This window comes from Hibiscus syriacus, unplaced genomic scaffold, assembly GCF_006381635.1.
Source record: "Hibiscus syriacus cultivar Baekdansim isolate YM2019G1 unplaced genomic scaffold, ASM638163v2 tig00111095_pilon, whole genome shotgun sequence".
Classification (NCBI taxonomy): Eukaryota; Viridiplantae; Streptophyta; class Magnoliopsida; order Malvales; family Malvaceae; genus Hibiscus; species Hibiscus syriacus.
The window spans coordinates 11,861,344-11,886,757 of NW_024062980.1; the positions used below are offsets into that span (position 1 = coordinate 11,861,344).

Sequence of the window (25,414 nt, forward strand, 5' to 3'; positions counted from 1 at the left end):
AAGCATTGCTTTTCACACCTATTCTACAAAAGATATCTTTGAAAATGAATATGAGTAAAAGCATAAAAATATTATCAATTGTAACGATATTTCATGATTTTAGAAATATTAATTCCAATATATATAAACACAAAGTACAAAAGGGGTAAAATGAGTTTAATAAATAAATGTATATAAGTATGTCTATAATGTATGATACGTACATGTAATGAAATAAATAAGAAATAAAAAACAACTATTACATATGTGCGTGTTTTTTATAGGGTTAATTACATCATTCATACATGAACTATACTCGATTCTCAGTTTCATACATAATGTTTAAAATTCTCGATTTCATACATGATTTTTTGTCGTTAACGGATTCACCCACTTCTATTACGGAAAGTGACGTGGAAACTTACGACCACTAATAAAATGACACTTGACACCTTAAAAAACATGTTTTTATTTTTTTAGGTAAATTATATCATTCATCACTCAACTATCTTCTCACTTTTATTTTAGTCACTAAAGTTTAAATTTTTTTAATTTAATTATTAAACTATACTAACCCTTAACCAGAGAAAACGTTTGTCTACCCCCTTTTCCTCCTAAACATATCTTCTTTCTCATGGTCAAAGGCTCATATGCTCACTAACGCCACCGGCCACCGATCATGGATGATCTCTCATTCTTCGATCATCGACTACTCCTACCGGTGACGACCCTAAACCGTCCTAAAACAAACAACACTTCAAAATCTGGTCTAAACTCCTCTTTTATTTCCAATTGAAACCTAGAGTACCCGATCGCCGCCCTTTTCTCCATCTACCACTGGCCATGGCTAAAGAACCTAAACCTAGTCTTCTCATTCTAAAAAAAAAGCTTAAAGAGCACAAGAATACCCCCTACACACTCAATACGGAACCTAAAAATGACATGCAAGCATCTAATCTCTATACTGCTCCCTTGACGGTCACCAAAACAACTGCTCCCTTGACGGTCACCAAAACAACTGGAGGGACCTCACACACGAATCTCAACGCTGCGCAGGTAAACGCTCAAGACCCTTACTCTTTTCACTCTGTTGTGCTTTTGTTTCAATAATCAAAATAAAAATGGATATATTTTAATTCTAAACCAGATCTCAAAAATATCTTTAAAAAACAAATAAGATTTTGTGTTGCCTTTGATTTCAAAGAAAAATGGTGAAAATCCTTGTATTATTCTCTGTCGAAAAGAAATGTAAGGGTGCCTTTTACATGATTTTTTGGGTGTTTATAGTCATCCATGTAAACAAAAGCTTACAGGATTTTACAATCTAAATTTTTATTTACATCTCTCTTTGTTTTGTTTACATGCGTGTGATACTGACGAGGAAGTGTTTGGAAGTTGTTGGAGGCCTGCTGATCTTGGCTCTATTCATTCTACTCCTATGTTTAATCTCTTCATTAACAATAAATATCGAAATCATATTCATTGTTCAAAATTATTAAAAAAAGACCAAACCCAAATTAAGCAAAACCCATGAAATTGAACATCAAACTAAACACAAAAACGAAAAGAAAATGATCAGAGAAAGAGATGAAAATAGATCAGCAGAAAAGAAAATCGAGAAAAATAAATCAGGGGAAAGTGATTTGGTTTAGGTTTAAGGGGTTGACGAATTTCTAGAATATGATCAAGATGAAACCAACGCCGATAACACCGTATGAGATTTGGGTTTCTGGGTTTGCAATGGATAGTTTGGGGTTTAGGAGTGATCAGTTATGTTTGGAATTGGGATTAGAATTTAATAAAATATTAATTAAATAAATTTACGCTATTAATAGATGGCATGTCATAATATTATTGATAAAATAAATTTGAATTATTAAAATAAGTAATTTTATAGTTTAATAATTAAATTTAAAATATTTAAACATTAGTGACTAAAATAAGAGTGAGAAGATAGTTGAATGACGGAAAGGTGTAATTTACCTATAAAAAAAAATTAAAGTGCGATTTGTCGTTGTCGTAGAGTTCCACGTCACTTTTTGTGACGGAAGTTGGTGAATATGTTAACAGCAAAAAATATCATGTATGAAATCGAGAATTTTTATACATTATGTATGAAGCTGAGAATCGAATATAATTTATATATGAATGGGGTAATTAACCCTTTTTATATAATATAATACATATATTAATATTATAAAGTAGATTAAAATATAAATATACAAACATGACAAACCATAATATCAATTGTAGAAACTAAGTTTTATAAACTTGTGACTAAATGGAGAGAATGAAAACTTTATAGGCATAATGAAGAACATGGCCAGAATCATGGAAAAGATGTAAAAATCATATAACAGGAGCATTGGAATAGAGATAAAAACATAAACAAAATTGGGACTAAAATGAACAAAAAAGAAGCTAAATGCACAATAAAATAACTAAAACATTAAGGGGCATCCACGAAAATTTTAGAAATTAAAAAAGGACAAAATTGAACTAATTGCAAAGTTATAAGCTCGAAATAGCATGAAATTAATCCAAAACTGGACCATAATGCGTTCACTAAAACCTCAGAAGGATTACAAGATGATTTACCTAAAAAAAACTTATAAAGGTCAAAAGTTTTTATTTTGATTCATTTCTTGCCTTGACTCAAAAAAAAAAAAAACAAGGGAGAGAGCTCTACAACATTTCACCGACAAGGGAGGTCCATCGTCCTCTGCCACCGCTCGTCGTCGTTCGACATAGCCTCTGATGGTCGTTCGATGCTAGATCTTTACGGGAGGTCCGTCTTGATGCCGGGAACTTGGATTCGGTCTCAGTTTTATGAGAAGCTACTCTCGACTCGACGAAAATATCAGAGACTTTTCGATTCTTTACTTCTCTGATTTATCCTCCACCTTCAGATCTTCATGAGATCGAGTATGTGGTCTCCCTAGCCATTATCTCATTGTACACCATTGGGATTTGGGAACCAATCGATAGAGCCAACTGTCAGAAAAACCAACCATGAGGCTTTTCATTTTTTTCCTTTTTTACTTTGAATATGTTTTTCGATTATTTCTTTAAATGGTAGCTGAGTTTTCTTCTTTTGTTGTGCTTTTTGTTGTAAAAAAACTCTCGAATTGTTCCTTTTTATTATGATGGCTCTTCTGCAATTTTCGTTCTTTTTTGGTTTTTTTAATGGCCTCAAAAATGGTTGCTTGTTCCCCTTGATTTCTTTGTTGTTGATGGTTTTTTTTCATTTTTCTTGTTTGGGTGAAAGCTGTCTGAATCTCTCTGGTTTTTTCTTTCTGTTTGATTTTCTCTGAATCATTTGTTTTCGATTTGAGAATGGTTTGATTGCTCTCCTTTTGATATGGTTGTTGCCTTTCATTTTTATCATTGTTTTGCAAACATATGAAGTTAAGAGATCCCCGTGAACCTTCGCCAAAATGGTTACGAGGAGGGTAGGGACCACTCATTGTACGAATAGTCCCTTGCACAAGAAAGGGCCTTTGGTGTGGTAGCTGCTGGCTTGGCCAAAGTGCATGTAAAGTTGTATTGGCGTGGCTACTTCTGGAGTTCTTGGGACCACCGACACGTGAACAACACGCCATCTGCTGAGGATGCGGCAACGATTGGAAGAGTGCGGGAAGTTGGGTTTTGAAACCCCAACACATTTGGGGTCAATTTGGATCGTTAGACCTGCCCTTGATATGACTGCTAACATTTGGTTGCGCTGGAAGGGTTTAGAAAAGCCTAATTCCTTCATGTGTTTGAACGTGGGCCTGGGCCTTCCTCCATGTTAGACCTGAACCATTGGGTCAGTTGATGGGCTTTGGTTTGTTGTTATTTGGTTCGCCACATAATTTGAGTAATTCCAATTGTAAATGGGCTGTTGATTCTATAATGAGACATGCCAAATAAAATGTGCATTAGTAATTGTTTAGTATTTAAATATATAATGTAAGTAGGAGTGTTCAAAATACCCTACTCGAATGACCCGATATGTCGAACCACTGACCCGATCGAAAATTGTCGAATAGTTATTTTGAAAATACCCGAATTTTTGGGTCAAGTACTCGGCCCACTAATTTTTCTGGTTTTTGGGTCAGACCCGGATCACAAAATGTGACTTAACAGATTACCCGCTGACCCGATAACTTTTTGCTAGTTTAAGAAATATTTAACTAGCTAGTTTAAGAGGTTCCTTTTAATTCAATTGTTTTTTACCTTATAAATTTGCTTGTTTGATTTTTTAAGGTTTTTTTTTACCTTTTGCTTATTTAACAAACCATTATGTAAATTACCCATTGTCCGGATTGCTTATTTAATTCTATTCCCTGCATCGTTTTAGCTTGGTTTTTTTACTTTGTATGTTTGAATTATGTAATTCGGATTTTTGATTGTTTTAGTTTGTTCGAATTTTAATTTGTTTAGTATAGATTTTTAGTGCAGAATTTTATTTTTTTTAGTGCAGAATTTTTCAGAAAACATAGTACAAAATGCAGAATTTTTTAGTACATAATGTAGAAAAATTAGTGCGGATTTTTTTTAAAGGGAATCGGGTACCCTATTACCCGAACCAACGGGTACCCTAATTGTGCGGGTACTCGACTTGCAGGTACCCTGATATTACGGGTCAGGTCATGGGCCGAATTTTTAGTACCCAGATACTCGGTTTTGAACACCCCTAAATGTAACCAAACTTAATCTAATGGGTAAACTATAGAGTTTGTCACTTTTGTTTCAATTTTATAAATGTATTATCACACGATTCAAAAAACTTAATTCGTAGTCACTTTCATTTCGTTTTAATTAAGATGTGAACACTTATCCTAAAAAGCCGTTAAAAGTTTAATGATTTGATGATGTGTCATGTTAATAAAATGGTTTAATTTTTTTTTAACCCTTGAACTTTAGGTAAAATTTAATTATGGACTGTTTTGTAAATCTAAAGCAGTTTAGGGACAAATTTACAATTTACCGTTTTTTAATAGGCTTTTCTTCTTAATTCCCCCTTACACCGCACACGAATCGTCCCCTTCGTAGATTTTCGCAACCGGTTCCGTCACCTACAGCGTTTTCCACAACTTTCACAGTCGACCCGTCAAGCTTTTACCCTTTATCAAGGCAGCTTTCACTTCTTTTTTCCCCCTCCTCTCAACTTGGCTTGTGACTCAGCTTATCATTTCTGGGATCGGTTTAGTTCTTGGTTTTGGCATTTTTCTCATTATTCAAAGCAACCCAGCTTCTAGGCTTCCAAGTTGATTGCTCTTCACCTTACTTCATTTTGCTTTGTCTTGCTTACGTGATCATCCTCATGTTTGTCGTGGTTTATTTACAAGTGGACTGGGTATTTGCTTATGTCATCGTCGTTGTTGAATCAAGCTGTGGGTTTGAACTTCTAAACCACCGGTAACACATCAACAGAATCTTCACAATTTCAAACTCTTTCTCTCTCTTTTTTTTCCTGTATTCACACTGCCTTTGATGGTTTTTTATTCTTTTTTGAACTCTGGAAGCTTAGAATGAAAGAACTTCATGGGTTTTGTTTTTCTGTTTGGGTTGCTGAAATGTATTTGCTTTGTTAGAGCAGTTTTGTCTTTTGGGTTGTTGATCTTCAGTGCACAACGTCTTTGTTTTCTGTTTATTAACCGATCAACTACAATGTATGTTCACAAGGTAACATGTAGATGTGTATTTAATGAATTTCCATGTCAATTAATTCTTTAAATGACCAAAGACGATTGACATTGGTAATGGGTAGGGTTTTTTGTTCTGATGCTATTGGGAACCCGTTTACTAGATCACGAAATTCAACTATGTGTATTATGGTGAGTACTCTTCTTTCTTTCAAATTTATTCTCTGTTTCAATTACTCATTCATGATTCAATCATACCCGGATTGTCGAAAATCGACAAAGGGGATGATTCGTGTGCGGTGTAAGGGGGAATTAAGAAGAAAAGCATATTAAAAACGGTAAATTGTAAATTTGTCCTTAAACTGCTTTAGATTTACAAAACAATCCATAATTAAATTTTATCTAAAGTTCAAGGGTTAAAACAAAAAATTAAACTATTTTATTAACATGCCACAACATCAAATCCTTAAACTTTTAATGGCTGTTTAAGTTAAGTGACTACATCTTAATTAAAACGAAATGAAAGTGAATATGAATTAAATTTTTTGAATCGAGTGATCATACGTTTAAAAAATTGAAACAAAAGTGAACAACTCTGCAGTATACCCTAATCTAATATATTAATAGAATTAATCTAAAATAGTGCAATTAACAAAACTAATCTACTGAATAAATATATAATAATATTAAAACTAATCAAAGAAAACTGGTTAAAAATTCAAACAAAAATTAAAAAAGAAGCAACTTAAAACAAAAAAAATATTGATTCAAACCCCTACGAAATTGGTGTCTACAATAATAATAATAACGGATAAAAAAAGAATTTTTATTGCAAAGTAAATTTGATTTGTAGAAATAGACTCAAATTAATATGTTTCTTATTTTCAATCAAATTCTTTTCTCAATTATCTCTTAATTTTATATATTCATTAATTTACTAAATATAAATTGTAACACTCTAAACCAGTACGACACATAGTCAACTGATTAGAATGCCACAAAGAACCACCGAAGTGGCTAACTAAATTTTTTCTTTACTTACTCAATTTAAAATAAGCGTTTGAAATACTCATGATAAAATAAATCAATCACAATATAAATAAAATGGTTTACATTAGAAGCTCCCAAAAAAAAATCTCAATATTCAGACCATCATTTAAAATAAGTTACGACTCGAATATACGAAACATGCTTTACAAATACACATGCCCTCTAAAGAAGAACTCGAGACGTACTCTGGACAAAAGGATCCTCAACAGCTCCTCTGCTAATATGCGTAAGGAAACAAATTTTAGACGCTGAGCTAACTAGCCTAGTGTCACACTAACAACTAAATCATACTAAAAGTGCATCAGAAAAATGCTCACGTTATCAGATCTCATACATCAGTGAGTATACTCATATACTCACTCTCTACTCTAGGGTAGACATATGGTGCGATTGAGGGTTTTACATCTAGGAGCTCACACTGGTGTTCGGTTGGAAGGTTTTATTATGGTTTTAAAAATATGTTTTAAACTATTATTGTTTTAAAAATATCTGTACCTTGACACTTGTTTTTTTGGGAATACACTAGACACCCTATTCTAATCTCCTGAACGTTTCCTCTGAATTGTAAGATTCATGTCTTGTACTTAAAGAAATATTAGTGGAACCTCAGCTCATCACAAAAACCTATAGAAGTCTGAATCATTATGGAAATTTTTTATGCTTGCCTATTATTTGCATGTCCTTCAGCATCACTTGGTAGTTATGTATTATTGAGCTTCCCAAAGCACACTGTTTTACTCTCAATTTCAAGTTAAAAGAATTGATCCGACGCAACTATCGACATCTGTAATGGGAGTTCCTTTGGCTTGGGATGAAGAGTACGATACAAGTATAATTAGAGGACATGTGGGTCACATTTGATTTTTACACTAAGTATGAATGATTTTTCATAAGTTGTATTTTGATTATAAAGTGTTTTATGACTTTACGCGTTTTAACAGAAATTTTAAATTTTGCCGAGATTTTTACTATGGTTCACTTTGGTAACCCTAATGTGACACCTCAGATCAGATCTGGTCACCCGCATCGGTCTATGGGTGTTACATTTAGTGGTATCAGAGCTTAGGTTGGGTTGAGTCTTTTGAGTAGATCGGTCGATCGACTGTGATAGGATGTCTGGTCTATACATGTCCCTAAATTATGGTCGTACTCTCTGAGCCAGAACTCTGATGTTAAGAAATCATTCTGTAATAATTATACCAAAGTATCTTATCTGTTATGACTCAATCTGTGCAAAAGGGAATAATGTTAGTATTCGTCACAATTTTTGAAGTTAGCGTGAGTAACGTGGGAGATTATTCATTAGAGAATTTTGACCTGGCTTCTGGAGAGTTTGAGTTTTGTTACTCCCAAAACGTTCTGTGATGATAAACTCGTAGCCAAACTTTGTAAGTAAAGTTTTGATATTAAGTTATGCTACCCAAGTAGATAGAAGAATAAGGTATTTGGTCCAGATTTAGACAAGGTGTTTTGCCCCAAAATGTTCTACATTGATGTCCTAAATTGAAGAATTTTTGAAATCGTTCTTATTCCAATTTTATGAGTTTGAAACCCAATAAGTGATTAGTTTTGTACCTCAATAACTTGACCTGTATGAGATTAAAGTAAATGTTCAAATACTTGGGAAAAGTGCAAGTCTCAAGGTGATGCTACTCATACAAAAGAAAACATTTATGTCTGCATGTTGTGCTGAAAGTAAGAAAGTATTATTTTAATTAAGAAATGATCATTAAGGTATGTTTGGTTATACGAGGAGAATTTTGTTCAAGTTTGGAATTTTGATAAGGAAGAGCTTGTCAAGAACGCTTATTCAGCTGGTTAAGGTCTAGTAGAGGATTCATATACCTGTAAAAGATACCTGAGAGAATGAAGACTGGATGGAAATTCAGTTTTTACATTTCTATGACTTAAGTAAATTTTGAGGATGAAATTTCTTTTACGAAGAGGAGTATTGTAACACAAATTTTAATTAAAAAAGAAAGTTAAGTACCAAATTGTAAATTTTTAAAAGTCATAGCTTAATTTTGGAACCTGTGGGAAGTTTAGGGACTTAACCCTGAATTAACCCATTTTTTTGTTAGTGAAAAATAAATCCCCCGGCTGAGCAAGCCAAACCCAAAATATCCCTAAATGTTTCCCCAATTTCACCCATCACTGTTACCTTCGATCCACCTCTATCCGACTGATGTTCGACCCGCTGTTACCTCCTTTCAACTCATCGTCGATCGGTGACCAAAAGTCCTATTACCCCTCACTGAGATCGGTTGTTGATCATCGTGAATTAAGCTGAAAAGGTGAGTCGAAAACCTTTTCCCTGTCGTTGGTTTTCTGTCGTTTCCAGTTGATTCTAACACTGGTTTACCTCACCGCATCCAGCAGTATGTTCCTGAGGTGATTCCGACCAGATCCTGATCCAAGCTGTCATCCACCATCTTCGATTTCATCCGTCTGCTGTCGGGGTAAGCATTTCGGCCCTTTGTTTTAAATTTCAACGAATATAACCTATTTTTAGTGTTGAAATGGCTTGGTAGTGATGTGTAAATGCATTAGAGTAATCAGCCGGCCGACCTGCCCCTTAACATCGTTTCACACACTGTCATGCATCGTCGAGTGCACGTGGGGTTCATCCCACAACTCTAGTTTCTTCTAAAACAGTCTGAGCCACTCTAATCGTCCCAACCCTGTCTGAATCGGGTCTATTTGACCTGACCGAGTCAACTCGGACTGAATCAAGTCAACTCAGACCAAACTGAGTTAACCCGAACTGATTCAACTCGTCTGAGTCAACCCGTTGACTTTGAACCATTGACTTTGACTGTTGACTTTAACTGAAAAGTCAAAAATTTTGAAAAGTCAAAAATTTTGAATAGTCTTATGTTATGTTTTTCGACGTCCTGCGTCTGATTCTGAAGTCCGTTTTCTATATTCGCACTCGGTAAGTCATTTTTCAGTATTTTATCTTTTGATTCAATTTGGTTTTTCGATTAAGTTCATTTTCTGAAGTAAATTCGTTTGCTATGTATCCGAGACATTATGGGACATGGAATTAAAGTTTGAGGGCGATCGAATGGAGTTTAAATGTTCGATGAATGGAATACAGAAATTGAGGTAACACATTACTACCTTATGCATGTTGAATGGAACATGTATGTATTGGTAAATGCATAGTTGAATATGGTTACATGTGTGTAGTTAAAATTTCTAAAATCGATCTGATTGCGTAATAAAATAAATTAAACTGAATAAGGCTCAAACTACCTGCATAAACACAAGAAGACTGATAAGAATGATTTCAAGTTTAGTGATTATCCGAAAAAGTAAACAGCCTCAGAATCTCTAAATTCTATTTATCATCATTAAAAACTTTAATATAGAAACCAGCTGATTATAAAATTACAGAATTACCCCTGAAGTGTAAAATGACTAAAATACCCTATAAGTATAAAATGACTATATTATATTACCAAGTTGAACTAAGTAGAAGTATTGTATGTATCTGAATTGTGGAAACGACTGAATTACTCTGGAAACTCTGAAGTGACCGTGATAAACTTGTCTACTAAATGACCTAAGTACCCTCAATGACATAAAATTAAGTGAATAACTTGGATAAGTCTAGAAACGCTGGTAAACTTATATGTTGTACCGTCCATAAGGGTTTTGAACCAAGAATCCATCACGTTGACATTTCGTGATACCGTTGTAACATAAAAATGAAATAAATACCATTGAAATACATAGTTATCTCCCTACGATCAATTCAAAGATGATCCTGATATTGATCAATTCAGCTAGTGCATTCAGTGTTAAGAAGTGAATAATAGAGAAGTATCACAATCCAAATAATTTATATGTATCGCAGTGTTAGGATTTGTAGTTCAATTGGACTCGAAATCTTGATAATTTAATATATAATCTTGAATACCACAAATCATCGCTCTACTCTTATTAGATTAAATAACTAAGAATTCTCCAAAGAACCAAATGTCTAAAATGCTCCTGATTTCCTGAATAATGGAATCATTCCTGTCATACTTGAAATATAAAATAACTCTGAACGAATATATATAACAAATTACCAGAAAAGGTACATAGTTTAGGATTGAAAAGAATTTACTGAAATGTCATCGAGCTGTGAAATATTAAAATAACTTCGATAATCAAATGATTGAAATACCCTAAACCCTAAAAAAGATTAGAATACCTTGAACTCAAGTGTGCTGCATATTCTTGATGCTGATACATCCTAGAAATGTATAATACCATCAAATACATGATCATCTCCTTTAGTTTCGTTCAGTGGTGATTCTGAAAGTGACCAATTCAACAAGTGTAATCAATATTAAGAAGTGATTATTCGTGAAGTATATCAGTCCGGAATATTGATAAGTTTTACAGTGTGAAGATCGATTAGTATGATTTAACTTGAAATCATGATAGTTTGTATAAATTTGGAATAATGTCAACTTCCATTTTACCCTTATTGGATTAAGTTACTAAGAATTCATCAGAAATTAAAATGTTTGTAATACTCTTATTTGCCTAAATAATGGGAACACTCATGTTATATCTAAATCTTCAATAACTCTGATGTAAAAGATTCTGAATGTCTTTCTGATTACTCAATAGCCTCCAAAAATATTTTAATATTGTATGATCTTGATGAATCACTTCTCGTATGAATGATGAATCAATTATCTATCAAACCCCTTTTTATAGAGATCTTATACATAAAATCCTATTAAACTATAAAAGTTTCATGGTCCCCCTACCTAATAAATACCAAGCACCTCCGAAGAATATTTAGATCCTCTAGTGTGTTCCTTATGTGATATGTAAATGTTTTACCTATTTTAAAACATGATTTTTTGAAATTACAGATTTACAGATGTTTTGATTCAATGTTAAATGAACTATGGTTACATGATATGTGCTCTCTGATTTCCTGTTTTCACTGGAAAATATAAATATTCCTGAATTATAGATCATGGGATCTACTAGTTACTACTTGAGCTGTTTTATTGGGACATTGTCTGGGTAGGCTGGAGTATGGAGGTTCAACTCTGATCAAGCTAGTAATTCCTTACGGACCTAAGGTATCCTTGGGTAGGCTTTAAGGCCCCAAGGTACTCCCTTGGGTAAATCATGGGACTACATATAGAGTACGGGTGGAGGGTAGTTATGTGGTTTATTTCATTGTCACTCTTACGAGATTTTATTGGATCACGATCCTGATATTACAGTTTACTGTTAAATATGATTTCTACTAGATACACTATCGGTAGGATTCTAGAGTATGGTGGTTCAGCTCTGATCAAGCTGGTAATTCCTTACGGACCTAAAGAGACCCTTGGGCCCCAAGGTATTCCCTTAGGGTGGCTCATTTGTCGTGTGCTTAGGGTAAGTTCTTGTGGATGCAGTTCTAGGGAACTGTATATTGGAGTTCGGCTGGAGGGTTTTATTATGGTTTTAAAAATATGTTTTAAAATGTTATTGTTTTAAAAAGATCTATACCTTGACACTGGTTTTTTACGAACACACTAGACACTCTATTCTGATCTCCTGAACCTAATCCTCTATACGTTTCCTTTAAACTGTAAGCTTCATGTCTTTTACTTAAAAAAATATCAGTGGAACCGCAACTCATCAAAAAAACATACTGAAGTCTGAATAATTAGGGAAATTTTTTTATGCTTGCCTATATCTGCATGTCCTTCAACTTCACTTGGTAGTTCTGTATTACTTAGCTTCCCAAAGCTCACTCTTCTGCTCTCCATTTCAAGTTAAAAGAATTGATCCGGCGCAACTATCGATATCTGAAACGAGAGTTCCTTTGGCTTGGGATGAAGAGTACGATACAAGTGTAATTAAAGGGCATGTAGGTCACATTTGATTAATTAGAGGGCATGTGGGTCACATTTGATTTTTACACTAAGTATGAATGATTTTTCAGAACTTGTATTTTGATTATAAATTGTTTTATGACTTTATGCGTTTTTAGAGAAATTTTAATTTTTTTTACAGGATTTTTACTGTGGGTCGCTCCGGTGACCCTAATATGACATCTTGGATCGAGTCAAGTCACCCGCATCGGTTTGTGGGTGTTACAAGTATCGATACTTGGACCCTGAGTATCGATACTCCCTAGAATATCGATACCAAAATAATATTCTGGAAAATTGGTTTCGATACCAAACATCCTGGTCTCGATACCGAACCCACAGTATCGATACTCCTTCAAGGGGTATCGATACTGCCCTTTCAAACACTATAAGTTTATGCCTGATATAAGAACAATATAGGTATTATTCCTCTAGTACCAATACTTACCCTTGAAATTGTCGTATTTGGGCACTCAAACTCACCCATATTGTTATTTTGAGGTTTCTAAATGTATTTAGTGTTTTATGTGATTATAGAGATGTTTTATGTGATTATAGAGGATTATAAATAAAGCTTTAAAACATGCTATAATTCTAAATCATATAATCTACCATGAAAATAACTCATCATGCCTCTACTCAACTTTCTAGCTATAGATCACTTTAAATGACTCATAAATGTTATGAGGAAGTCATGAGTGTATTACCTTGCTTCTTTATCTGCTAGAAAAGCCCTAAAATCACTCAAGAGGAAAATTTTATTTTCCCTTTTTTCTTGAGGTTTCATCAACTTCTTTCACTAATCAAAAGTATTAAAAGAAATTATTAAACTTACTATGTGGATTAAAGATAATAACACTTCATAGAACATGAATCTATAAAAAATAACTTAGAGTCCATATATTCTATTAAACCTCCCAAAACCCATTTTTGGAATCTAAGTGTAAAACCTGAGAAATGGGGCTTAAATTGAGGCTCTTTGATTATAGATTACCATGCTTATCTTAACTAAACTCAACTAAGCTTGAAATATTTGAAATCTTCACTTGAATGAGGAAGGAGAAGAGGAAAAAGATGAGATGAAAGGATGAAGGTTTGGTGAGATTTTTAGGGAGAGTGGTTCATGTATAACATATAATAAGGAAATGTATTTTCAACTTCTGAAATAAAAATGGGTTAATTGCTCTTTTAGTCCCTCTACTTCCAAAATCAACTAAATCACTATTAACCCTTGGGCCCAACTCAATCCCAATATCAATTTAATTGAGTCTAACCATTCTAATGGGTCCTTTGGTTCAAATTTATGGGTCTCGAGTTGACGCGGACTACTAACCCAGGATTTGGGACGTTACATAAATTATATGATTTATTATTTTTTATTCATAAACACATTTACAAGTTAATTTATGTTCAAAAATATTTCTTATTTCTAAGTCTATTGATGATTCATACTTTTTATAGATGTAATTGCTCGAACTCGAGTACTTTTGAGATAGCAACATTTATTTTTACCACTAAGACCATTCAATAGTAAATTAGAACAAGAAATTATAATTTTATTTTAATGTAAATTTTGATTGATATTGATACATTTGAGTCTATTTTAGTTAATGTATTGATATACATAAATTAATATTGATTAATACAAAATTTTAATAGTTTACTTTTAATATATTTTATATTAATTATTTTATTTTAAAAAATATATGTTAAAATATAATATAATAATTTAATTAAATTATTAAATTTAATTAATACTTTGAAATTTATATTTTAATATAAATATTTTTTTTAATTGAAGTAAATAATACATCTAAAATATATTTAAAATTAATTATAATCATTATAATATATCATTGTGGCATGAACCACTTTACTTTAGTGGTTAAAGGAATTGTTATTGTTTCTAGAGATCAAAATTTCAAGCACAAGTGATTGTCACATGGTGATTGAGAGTTTATAGTCAAATGATTAAAAGAATTTAGAACAAATATACTACTTTATAATTACTTTAACTTAAATTGATCCTAAAATAAAATAAAAAATAATATTTAATGTAAGTTAACTTTGTAACTTTAGATCATAAAATGATAAAACATCACCTTAACTTTCTGACTTTCAATACTTATCTATAAATCTTAATTATCAAAAAAAATATTTTATTCATCAAGATCTTTTACCTTCTAAAATATCAAAATATTATAAAATAAAATTAATAATTAAATGAGTAAAGTGTCCATAAGTAAATTCTCATCGATAAAATTACATTATATATTTTTTTAATTAATTTAGAATGAATATTTAAATATCTTATAATGAACCATGTTTAAACTTAAAATCTTAAAAAAAAATTATTCCTTAATTATTAGATCGTTTGACTCCTACAAATTACATTAAGATGTAAATCAACCATTTGAATCTATATTGTTTTGAAGCAGTACTAAATATATATTAATGATAATATATTAATATCAAAACAAAGACGATGGTAGGAGTGGAAAATTGTAGGCACGTTGGTTCTACCAGTAGTGTTTAAATCTCAAAAAGTGTAAAATCCAAAACGCTACACCTCCACCTTCTTCTTCTCTTGCCAAAAGAAATTTATTGAAAAGGAAGGGCAAAAATATCAAAATCTCATCCCCACGCCATGAAAGGTGAGTATGTGGATTCGCAAAATGGAAACCCCAACAACATGTTTTCCAAACTTCACCACCTCTCTCACCATCACTCCAAAGACTCTTCCACTCTCCCCACCGCCGATGGAGCTTCCATTGAAGAGGTTCGTAAACCAAGGGGTCGTCCTCCAGGTTCCAAAAACAAGCCCAAACAATCACTCCTCCTCGCTCCGAAACTCAACGACCCTGCCATGACTCCTTACATCCTCGAAATCCCAGGCGGGAACGACGTCTTCGAATCTATCTCCGGCTTCTGTAGTCGGAGAAACGTCGGACTCTGAGTACTTAATTGTTCCGGGACTGTTTCGAACGTAACTCTCCGTCAAATTTCGTCTACTCCGGGAGCTACGATAACTTTCCATGGCAGATTCGATATCTTATCTCTCTTAGCCACTGTCCTACCCCCAACGACGTCGCATAACGTCCCCAACACGTTCTCCATCTCACTAGCGGGCCCTCAAGGGCAGGTCGTCGGAGGGTTCGTGGCGGGCTCCTTGATGGCGGCTGATACGGTGTTTATAGTTGCTGCTACGTTCAACAATCCTTCGTATCATCAGTTAGCGGAAGGTGTAGGAGGAGGAGGAGGAGAAGAAGAAACGAGGAACACGATGTCGTTTGGCGGAGACGGAGAAGGTGAAGCCGAAGGACAGTCTCCGCCGTTTTCTGGCGGCGGTGGAGATAGTACCGGTCACATTGGTGATGGGGGTGGTTCGGAATCTTGCGGGGTTTCTATGTGTAGTCGTCATTTAGGTGGCGGATCGGATGTGATTTGGACTCCGACTGCTAGACAGCCGCCGCCGCCTTACTAATGACTTTCGAGGTTGAGCATTTTATTTTCATTATTTGTATTTGGGAATTATTCTGAATGAATGGAGTTTAGTTTTATATTTACCATAAATAGTAGTATCTGATAAATCATAAAGTATTAAACTCTAAATTGAATTATCCGACATATTTGTTCTTGCCCAATTTTAGTAAGTTGATTTGCTCTTATAATTATTCCTAGTATTTCCTTTTTTATATATATAAATCCCAATTAAAATTTATATATATCTTGGTCTTGAATAGGAAAAATTACTCTCAACTTAAATTTTTATTTACCAAATATATATATAGATGACTAATTTTAATAATTTGTATAATATCCTTCAGTGAAAGGAGTTGAACATGGTTAAAATAAAAACAAAAGGATAAGTATGAATCGAGGGATCGTAATGATAAAAGAGTTGAACATGATTATTCATTAAGAACTCGATTTTGAGTATTAAGAATATCAAAGTTATGAATATCCAATGTTAACTTATAAGAATTATATTTAAACATATATTGTCATATAAGGGTGTTTCAAACTACTCGATCCATTGACTCGTTTACCAAATTAAAAATTATCGGATATTTATAATTAAAATACGTGAAGTTACGGGTCAGGTTCCTGGCTTGCTTTCTTCTTGGGGTTTTGGGTCGGGCCCAAATCACAAAATTCCCTTTAACTAGATATCCGACTATTAGGTACCCGGATTTTTTTTATTTTGTTTTTTTTATTATTTTACTAATATTCAGCAACACTCCCCGTTTTAGTGCTTAGTTAAATAATAATTTGAATTTACTTCACGTCTCATCCACTTCAAGTCTCTAAACAACCAACCACATCATACTTACAAATATACCATTCCAAATTTCCTTGTTCCGATCTCATTTGCCTCTTTCATTTCACCGGTCAAGTGATCATTAGCTCACTGCCCTCATCGCCGTTTCATCTTCAATCATTCCTTGTCGTCATTTATGAATAGCCGAAATTAATTAATACCAGGTACTTTCAGTTTTAACTTTTTTCTTCTCTATAATTTTCATTCGAAATTGCTGACAAATATTTTAGGTAAAATGCATTTGGAAAAGGAAGAAATTAGGATGCTAATTGCATTTTACAATCTCAAAGTCATTTACACTTTTTCATTTCTGTTTGTGCACATTTTAAATTATTATTTTGATTCAACAGTAGACAAATTCACGTTTCCAAAAGAATGATGATTCTGAATCGGGTATCCTATTACCCGAATTAATGGATACCCTGATTATGTCAATATCAGATCTACGGGTATCCTAATATTACGAACCGGGTCATAGGTCAACTTTTTGATACTCGAATATCCTGAATACCCTATACTTTGTATGTCCGGAAAAGTGAGCTCCCGAATTTCAACACTCCCACAGTCTCCTGTATTTACCAAAACACAAAGATAAGGGGATGGTGGGCCCAGGTTGTGAGCGGAGTCGTCGTCTAAATCTCTGCTCGAAGACCATTTAACAGATACAACACATTTATCGCTCTTTTTCTCTTTTGAATTTTATTGGAATTAATACGAGAAGATTAAATTTAGTAATATATTAATTAAAATAGTGTAAAGTTTATGTAAAAAAATAAGATTATTTATTTTAAAAATTAATAGAGATTAAATTCTTCATTTTTCAGAAGCCTATTGCTTTTCTATTTTAGGTGAATGTATTCTTCTTGCATTAATTGAATTTTTTTATTCTTTTAACAGTAGAAAGCTTGGAATAATTAGTATGTCGAGATTTTATCCCTCAAGAATCTTGACGATTTATAAAGTTAAGAAGCATCAACTGGTGGGTCCATATACAAAACTGAGCATTTTATATTTTTATTTTACGGTTGTAAATTAATACTATTCAAGTTTAACTATTATAGAGTTTGACTAGATTCAATTTAAAAAGTTTAAAGTTTAGTATATATAATAAACTCATGAATTTAAAATTATTAAATTTGATTCGATTTTAAAATAAAAAATTAAAACTTGATTTCAGCTCAAAAATAATTGAATCAAAAACATTCTCAAACTTGAGCTTAATTAAAGCTCAAACTCAAACCTAAACCTTAAATACAAAAAATGTATATTCTATTTTTTTAAAATAAAAACAAAATATTAATATTAATAAATTTAATATCTTATTTTATATAATTAAAATTTATTTTTTGAGTTGTTTGTGTGTTTTTCGAGTTGAGTATCAAATAATTTGTTTTGGTTAATTACCTATTTTACTGATGACGTTCACACTAAAATTTTATTTATTTCTACCTCATTCAAAAATTTTGTGTTGCTAACATATTACATATGTAGGCTCATTATCTTAAAAATACTTTTGAATCTACCACAAATTATTTCAATTCATTAAAAATTCGAACGAAATCAAACATTAATTAAACCAAAGCTTAAGTAATTTATTATATATCTCGTCTCATATAATGACTTAGAACTCTCTACTTATCTTGTTTAAGCCACCCATTAACCACAGCTTGAACCAGAAATGAACATTTGTCCATGAGATTCACAGTCCCGCGTATCTATTTATTTCCAAGAGCCTCTTCCTTTGACCATTATTTACTTTGATTTCATACTGCTCTTGTCATTATTATCATAAAAGAAAGAAAGGGTTTAGACCCGTAATTGTGTAAAATTTATACATGTTAAATGAGTAAGATGTTAAATGAGTAAGATATTGAAATGATATTAAAATAAAATAATTTTACTTTTTATTTCTATAATCTTATTAACTATATATATAATTATATATTATTAATACATCAAATATAGAACTCTTATTATTTACCAGAAAACTACCTTATATTCTTTTAAATTTTGAGATAAAAGAGACAAATTATTATAAATATCAACTAAAATTGAAAATTTTAAATTTTATATTAATAAAAAAGTTCTACTATATTTTCTAAAAATAGATTTAAAACTTGGCAAAAATCTTTAATGGAGCTTTAAAAAATGGTTGAAATATTCAATAAAGGTGTTGATTGATTGACGTTACCTTGATATCCGGCGAATATAATAAGGTTGCGGATACAGTCGCAAAGATGGGCTCACCAAAATCCTTTCAGGCCTTTGAGCTCACCTTGCCACCTTCGCATCTACATGATCTTTCTATACCGGGACTCCTCGGGTCCCCCGTATTGTAGATTGGTTGCTACTTAGTTTTCGGCTGATGCCCCTCTTTCAATTAAAAAGTTGGCTGAAATGGGAGAGTGCAAAAATTATTTTTTTGAAGTATAATGAATATTATAGTGAATATCAAAAACTGACCGGAACAATGTCTTACAAAAGACGATTGGAACATTTGACATCTTATCTTTAACATCTGACATGTTCATCTTCGATTTTTTTGAGGAGTCAATCATGGTACTTCAACCGAATATAATTTTAACAAAGAGGGAAACTAATTATGGTACTCCCGGGATTGTCTCCGAAAAGACAGATTAATATACGGTTAATATACGGCGTTATCGGATACATTAAAAGATATTTGATAAATTTAGTTTAGCGTTACCGGAAATATCGAGTAATAATAATGTAATAGGTGGAAATCATGAAGAAATATTAAAAAATTTGGCAACCGGCAAACTTAGCTTGTCGGTTTGTGTCGATACTTTATAAAAATATATTGATCCATAACAATATAACAAGTAAAAAAATGACAAAACCGGTCTATAAATGACAAAACAGATAAAGCGCTACCAGATATATTGAAAGTATCGATACTTTATAAAAATGTATATATCTATAACAATATAACAGATAAAAAAATGACAAAACCGGTCTATAAATGACAAAATAGGTAAAGTGCTACCGGATATATTGAAAGTGTCGATACATTATAAAAATGTATTGATCCATAACAATATAATAGGTAAAAAAATTACAAAACCGGTCTATAAATGACAAAACAAGTAAAGCGCTACCGGATATGTTAATAGTGTCGATACTTTATAAAATTGTATCGATCCATAACAATAAAACATGTAAAAAAATGACAAAACCGGTCTATAAATGACAAAACAGGTAAAGCGCTACCAGATATGTTGATAGTGTCGATACTTTATTATAAGTATCAACACTTTTGGAATTTAAAAGAGAAGAAGTTATAGCGCTAATAAAGTGTCGATACTTTATAAAAATGTATCGATCCATAACAATATAACAGGTAAAAATATGATAAAACCGGTCTCGAAATGACAAAACCGGTAAAGAGCTACCAAATATGTTGATAGTGTCGATACTTTATTATAAGTATCGACACTTTTGAAATTTAAAAGAAAAGAAGTTATAGCGCCAATAAAGTGTCGATACTTTATAAAAATGTATCGATCCATAACAATATAACAGGTAAAAATATGACAAAACCGGTAGTAAAAAAGTGTGCTTGTGTGGTCATTTTATTTCAGAATTTTCATTTTTTAATAAAAAAAGTTGGATATTTTAAGCAAAACCCAGTAAGAAAATAACAAAAACTTTGCAGTAACAAAAGAATAACATTGGGAAACCCACCATGTTATCATTTTCTCAAAGAACAAAAACCCAGAAACAGACATCTCTCAACGCAAACTTATGATATACTTTTATTATCTCCATAGGATAAAGTTAGGTCAGTTTTAGTTTCTCAAAGAATAAACTTATGATTGAAGAACTCAAACTGGTGCACGCATAATTGTCGATGCATTTATAAAAAGTATCGATTCAAAAAACATCGTAATCGATAATTATTATGTAACAGGTAAATTTACAATGTAACAGGTAAAAATATACTGGTTAATTAGCAAATAGGTTTACATTATGTATCGAAACTCTTTAAATATGTGTCGATACTTTTTCCCCAAAATGAAAGCACAACGAGGTGCACGCATAAAATGTCAATACATTTAAAATTGTATCAATCCCAAAAACATCAAAACCGATAATTATAATGTAATAGGTAAATTTGCAATGTTACCGGTTTAAATATATTTGTTTAGTTAGAAAATAAGTCAATATAAGCGCTACCTAATATATTATTGTACTTGATAATATTTCCGGTTAAATGATATAACATAACCGGTCTAAATTTTAACCGATTACTTATTTAACAGGTCAAGCCATTTTTTAACCGTTTTTAGACACCGCACAACATAATCACCCGGTACTCCATGATGAAAAATTTAAAGACATCATATATTCCAGTTAATTTTCAAAAAAATGTCAGGTATTTCCACCGACTTCCGATGTCGTGATAACATTCACCCTAAAATAAAATCCAAACCACTCTCAAACAACAAATCAAATTTTCAATGTCCCATCCAAACAAATTTACCTTAAAACTTAGAAATATATATAATTATACATTTCGAATACAAATGGCATAAGAAAGTAAATATTATTATTTATAAAAAAAAGAGTAAATATCATTAAAGGGATTAGGTTGTAATTGGGTGGAGTTTTGAATGTAGTAAGATTCGCATAATCCGGATGGTTTTAACGTGGGAGTGCCATATTAATAATTTTATACAACGTATAATAAATTTTTTCCCTTGAATAGGTGGTCTACTGATAGAAAAAATCATCAGGAGCTACCTGATGATTTAGAAAAAATTAGGGTGCTAATCGATTAGAAGGTTGGCACACAGGTATGAATTTTAATGTTTAAAAATCGATTTTAGATTATAGTTATATAATTAGATTATTATTTTGATAAAAATTATATATTATTTGTTTTAGTTTGAATGGGTGCCATATTCTACTAATGATGTGAGGGTGGTGATCCCACCTGAGTTGAGGGGTCCATCAGATGTTTGGATGGCGATGGTCCCTCTGATATGTTATGCGACCATCGAGTGGCACTCCACTGATTGCGTGCTCCGTCAGTTTGGTTGTTTTCAACCAATTCCGGAAGCACCTCGCAATATGGACGAGTTGCATAGCTTAGACAGACGCGACAAGACAGATACAGATTGGCTGGTGAGGCATAATGAGTGGGTCGTGTTGTGGGAGGATCGACATCGGCGCCTTCCACGTAGAGAGCCCATTTTTACTGACTTCTTGATGTATGCTGATGGTTATTATGAGTGGTTCAACAGTAACGGGAAACCATTTCTGCTTCCCGAAGATGCACAAGGGCAGACCTTTCCGCGACGTCGACAGAGACGTGATCTGACATAGCACCATCGTCCCCCGACTCGTAGATGGAGAGCAGGTGCTTCCGGTTCATCCTCAGCTGCACCAGCAGGACCTTCACAGCAGCCACCGCAGCCATTTATGATGCCGCAACCATATATGATGCCGCCATCGCCTTTCCATTACCAGATGTCACCGCCGCCGCCTTCACCTGGTTTTATGACCCTACCGCCGCCACCGTCACAGATGACCCCTCCTGGAGGCTATTATGGGTCTATGTTTGTAGATCTGACTTGGGGTTCATATGTTGGATATTTGGCGGGTTCAGCCTCATCACCCATGGCCGCAGCAGAGACACCTCCTGTACAGTTTTCACACTCAACGATGTCTGGGTTTTCCCAGTTTTCGCAGGCCGGTGGGATAGTCAGTCATACACCTCCAGAGTCCTTATTCTATGGAGGTGCTTCATCGTCATCAGCTCCTTATCAACCTAATGTATCTGCTTAGGACGACGACGACGACGACGATGATGACAGCAAGGAGTCAGAACCAGTGATACGAAGAAATCCTCCTCGAGACCGACAGCCACCGCCCTGCGGAACACATTCGCGTCACAGACATCGATAGATTTTTTTATTATATTTGTATTTACTTTATTTTGTTAAATTGTAATTTTTTTATTATTTCTCATTTAATACTTACTTTATTTTGTTAAATTTGTTGGACTTTTTTTTAATGTATTTCAGTTAATTTTGTTTATTACCATTTAATATCAGTTATTGTAATTTAGTTATCATTTAATACTTATTGTAAGTTTGTTGCATTTAAAATTATATTCAAATACCAATTTGGTTATCATTAACTTGAAGTAAATGCAAATTAAAGTACAAGAATTATTATTTGATAAACAAATACATTATTTCCTCATCAATTGTTACTTGATGACAACAGAAGTGGACATGTTTTTCTCTTGTGTCCTGGGTTTCTACAATGCCCACATCTTCTGTCTTGTCTAGATCTTTCTCGAATACCCATATCGCAATGAATTCAATTGGATTTTGGACGACCACGCTCCCTCAATAAACTCAGATTTGGTATAATCGGAAGCCAATCTTGAACCTCATCAGGGTCTTTGTCATTACCTATAGGGGAAACTCAAATTCATATACCTTAAAAACTTCAGATAGTAGGTATACGGGATCCACAAAATGGTTATAGCATTGACGTATGTGAGAGCAAGCTGCTATCACATGAGAGCATGGATACTTCAGAGCTTGAAAAAACCCGCAGTCGCACATTCTGTCCCTTAGATTTACTCTTAACGACACAGCTTCAATCCCTTGAAGAGGTCGCGGCAACTCTGTGACATGAAACATTTCATGCCTTCTAGAGAAGCTTGTTACAGACATTCTATTTGATGCAACAATTTTTTTCTGTAGATCTGCAACTAATCTAGGGTGATAGACATGACCGCCTTGCATCTAGGTTTGAGCTTGTCCCCCGAGCTTCGCAAAAAGCGCCCCCAAACGAAAATATATAGTTTTTACCAAAGCCGCTACAGGTAAGTGATGTGTACCCTTTAAGGTTGAATTGATTGCCTCAGCCAAGTTGGTCGTCATGTGTCCATATCGATATCCACCATCATATGCGTTCGTCCACATTTCTTTATCGATGAGGCTGATGTAATCGTATCCTTCCTCGTTCTTCGTCCGCAAATCTTGAAGCATTGATTCAAACGTTCGAGGAAGTAGTTCGTAACCTGATCAAAAAATTATAACTTACTAACTTGCTTTCTTTGCAAAATTAAAATGATCAAAAAATGTATAACTTACTAACTTGCTTTCACTTACCCATGCGCACAATTAATTGACGCTCATCATTCTTCTTGTACCTTCCATGATAGTTCGCAGCAATGTGTTGGAGACAATACCTATGTTGGACAAAGGGTGGTTGCCACATTGGACCCAAAGACTCCATTGCTGCTTTGATCCCAGCTCCGTGATCTGAAATGACACAGATGTTTTCCCTCGTGATAACATGTGTACGTAAATTTCGGAGGAAAAAAGCCCAAGAATCTATATCTTCTCCTTCGACAAGAGAAAAAGCAACTGGAAGAATGTTGCGATTGCCATCTTGGACAGTTGCCAATAATAAAACTTGCTTGTATTTTCCATACAAGAAAGTCCCGTCGATCTGGACCACAGGCTTGCAGTATTTGGCAGCATTAACGCACTGTGGGTAACTCCAAAAAACCCGGTAGAATTGGATTTGATTGTGAAGAACTCGATCATTATGGTATGCATAGGAGGTTTCAAAGTCCACAATTATCCCAGGATTCAACGTTCGTACCAGCCTAAACCAACCTGGAAGTTCGTTGTAAGATGCATCACATTCGCCATGAAGTTTGACAATGGCATTTTGTTTTGCCAACCAAGCTTTTTTATAGGAGACAGTGTACCCATACTGCGATTGTATAGCTGAAATCAACACTGCAATAGCTATATGAGAGCTTGCTTTTACCATGGGCATAATGGCTTGGCATATCATTTCAGAGTCCAAGTTGGGATGATCTTGGTTGACCCCTCCAGCACAACATGTGTGAGGACCGTTGTATACTGTTAGTTCCCATATGTTATTTTTCCTCTTCATTTTCGATACATGAACCATCCAATTACATCCATTTTCGTGTCGGGCACAATAGCATATATATTTTTCGGTTGTCGATCGGTTGACTCTAGACTGAACAGAATTACGGATATTGTAATTTTTGATAGCCATCATCGCTTCTTCTTTGCTTGAAAACTCCATGCCTAAAGATAACTCACCATTATTTATTGATGAGTAATATCCATAGTCACCGAGATGAGGCATATCCACAAATTCTGGACCATACATTGTACCATAATCAGCTTCATACATGTGTGCAGGAGGGTCAGTTTGTGTCACATTTCCTGGAACTTCATCTACATCATCATCATCGGAGTTGAATTACGGTGATTCTGGGTGAATGAATAGTCCAGTCTCAGCACCATCCGCACCACGCTCACGAAGCGGTTCTTCTGGTGGAGATGATGGTTCCTCCATGCTCTCCACATTTAGGTCGAAGAACCTACTACTTGCACGCCTTCCCCTTGAACTGGAAGGCATATCGACATTGACGTCGAAAAAGCTCGCAGTCGAATGCCTCCCCATGGAGCTTGAAGCCATCGTGTCAAATGGAAACTGCGCAGATTGTTGCGTCGATGAAA

At 33.7% G+C, this 25,414-nt stretch overlaps 1 protein-coding gene and 1 pseudogene across 1 annotated transcript; both read left to right on the top strand.

The window, feature by feature from the left end:
- Nucleotides 1-598: 598 nt before the first annotated feature.
- LOC120152719 lies at nt 599-3,256 on the top strand. The gene is made up of 2 exons (XM_039164878.1): nt 599-1,035; nt 2,655-3,256. The coding sequence occupies exons 1-2, from the start codon at nt 823-825 to the stop codon at nt 2,868-2,870; spliced, it is 429 nt and encodes a 142-aa protein (XP_039020809.1). The 5' UTR covers nt 599-822; the 3' UTR covers nt 2,871-3,256.
- Nucleotides 3,257-15,175: 11,919 nt separating this feature from the next.
- LOC120152729 lies at nt 15,176-16,025 on the top strand (annotated as a pseudogene).
- Nucleotides 16,026-25,414: the final 9,389 nt, after the last annotated feature.

Coding starts and splice junctions, on each gene's coding strand:
- LOC120152719 (XM_039164878.1), top strand. CDS start 823: ATGGCTAAAGAACCTAAACCTAGTCTTCTCATTCTAAAAAAAAAGCTT. Junction 1,036..2,654: donor CGAATCTCAACGCTGCGCAG/GTAAACGCTCAA, acceptor AAAAAAAACAAG/GGAGAGAGCTCTACAACATT.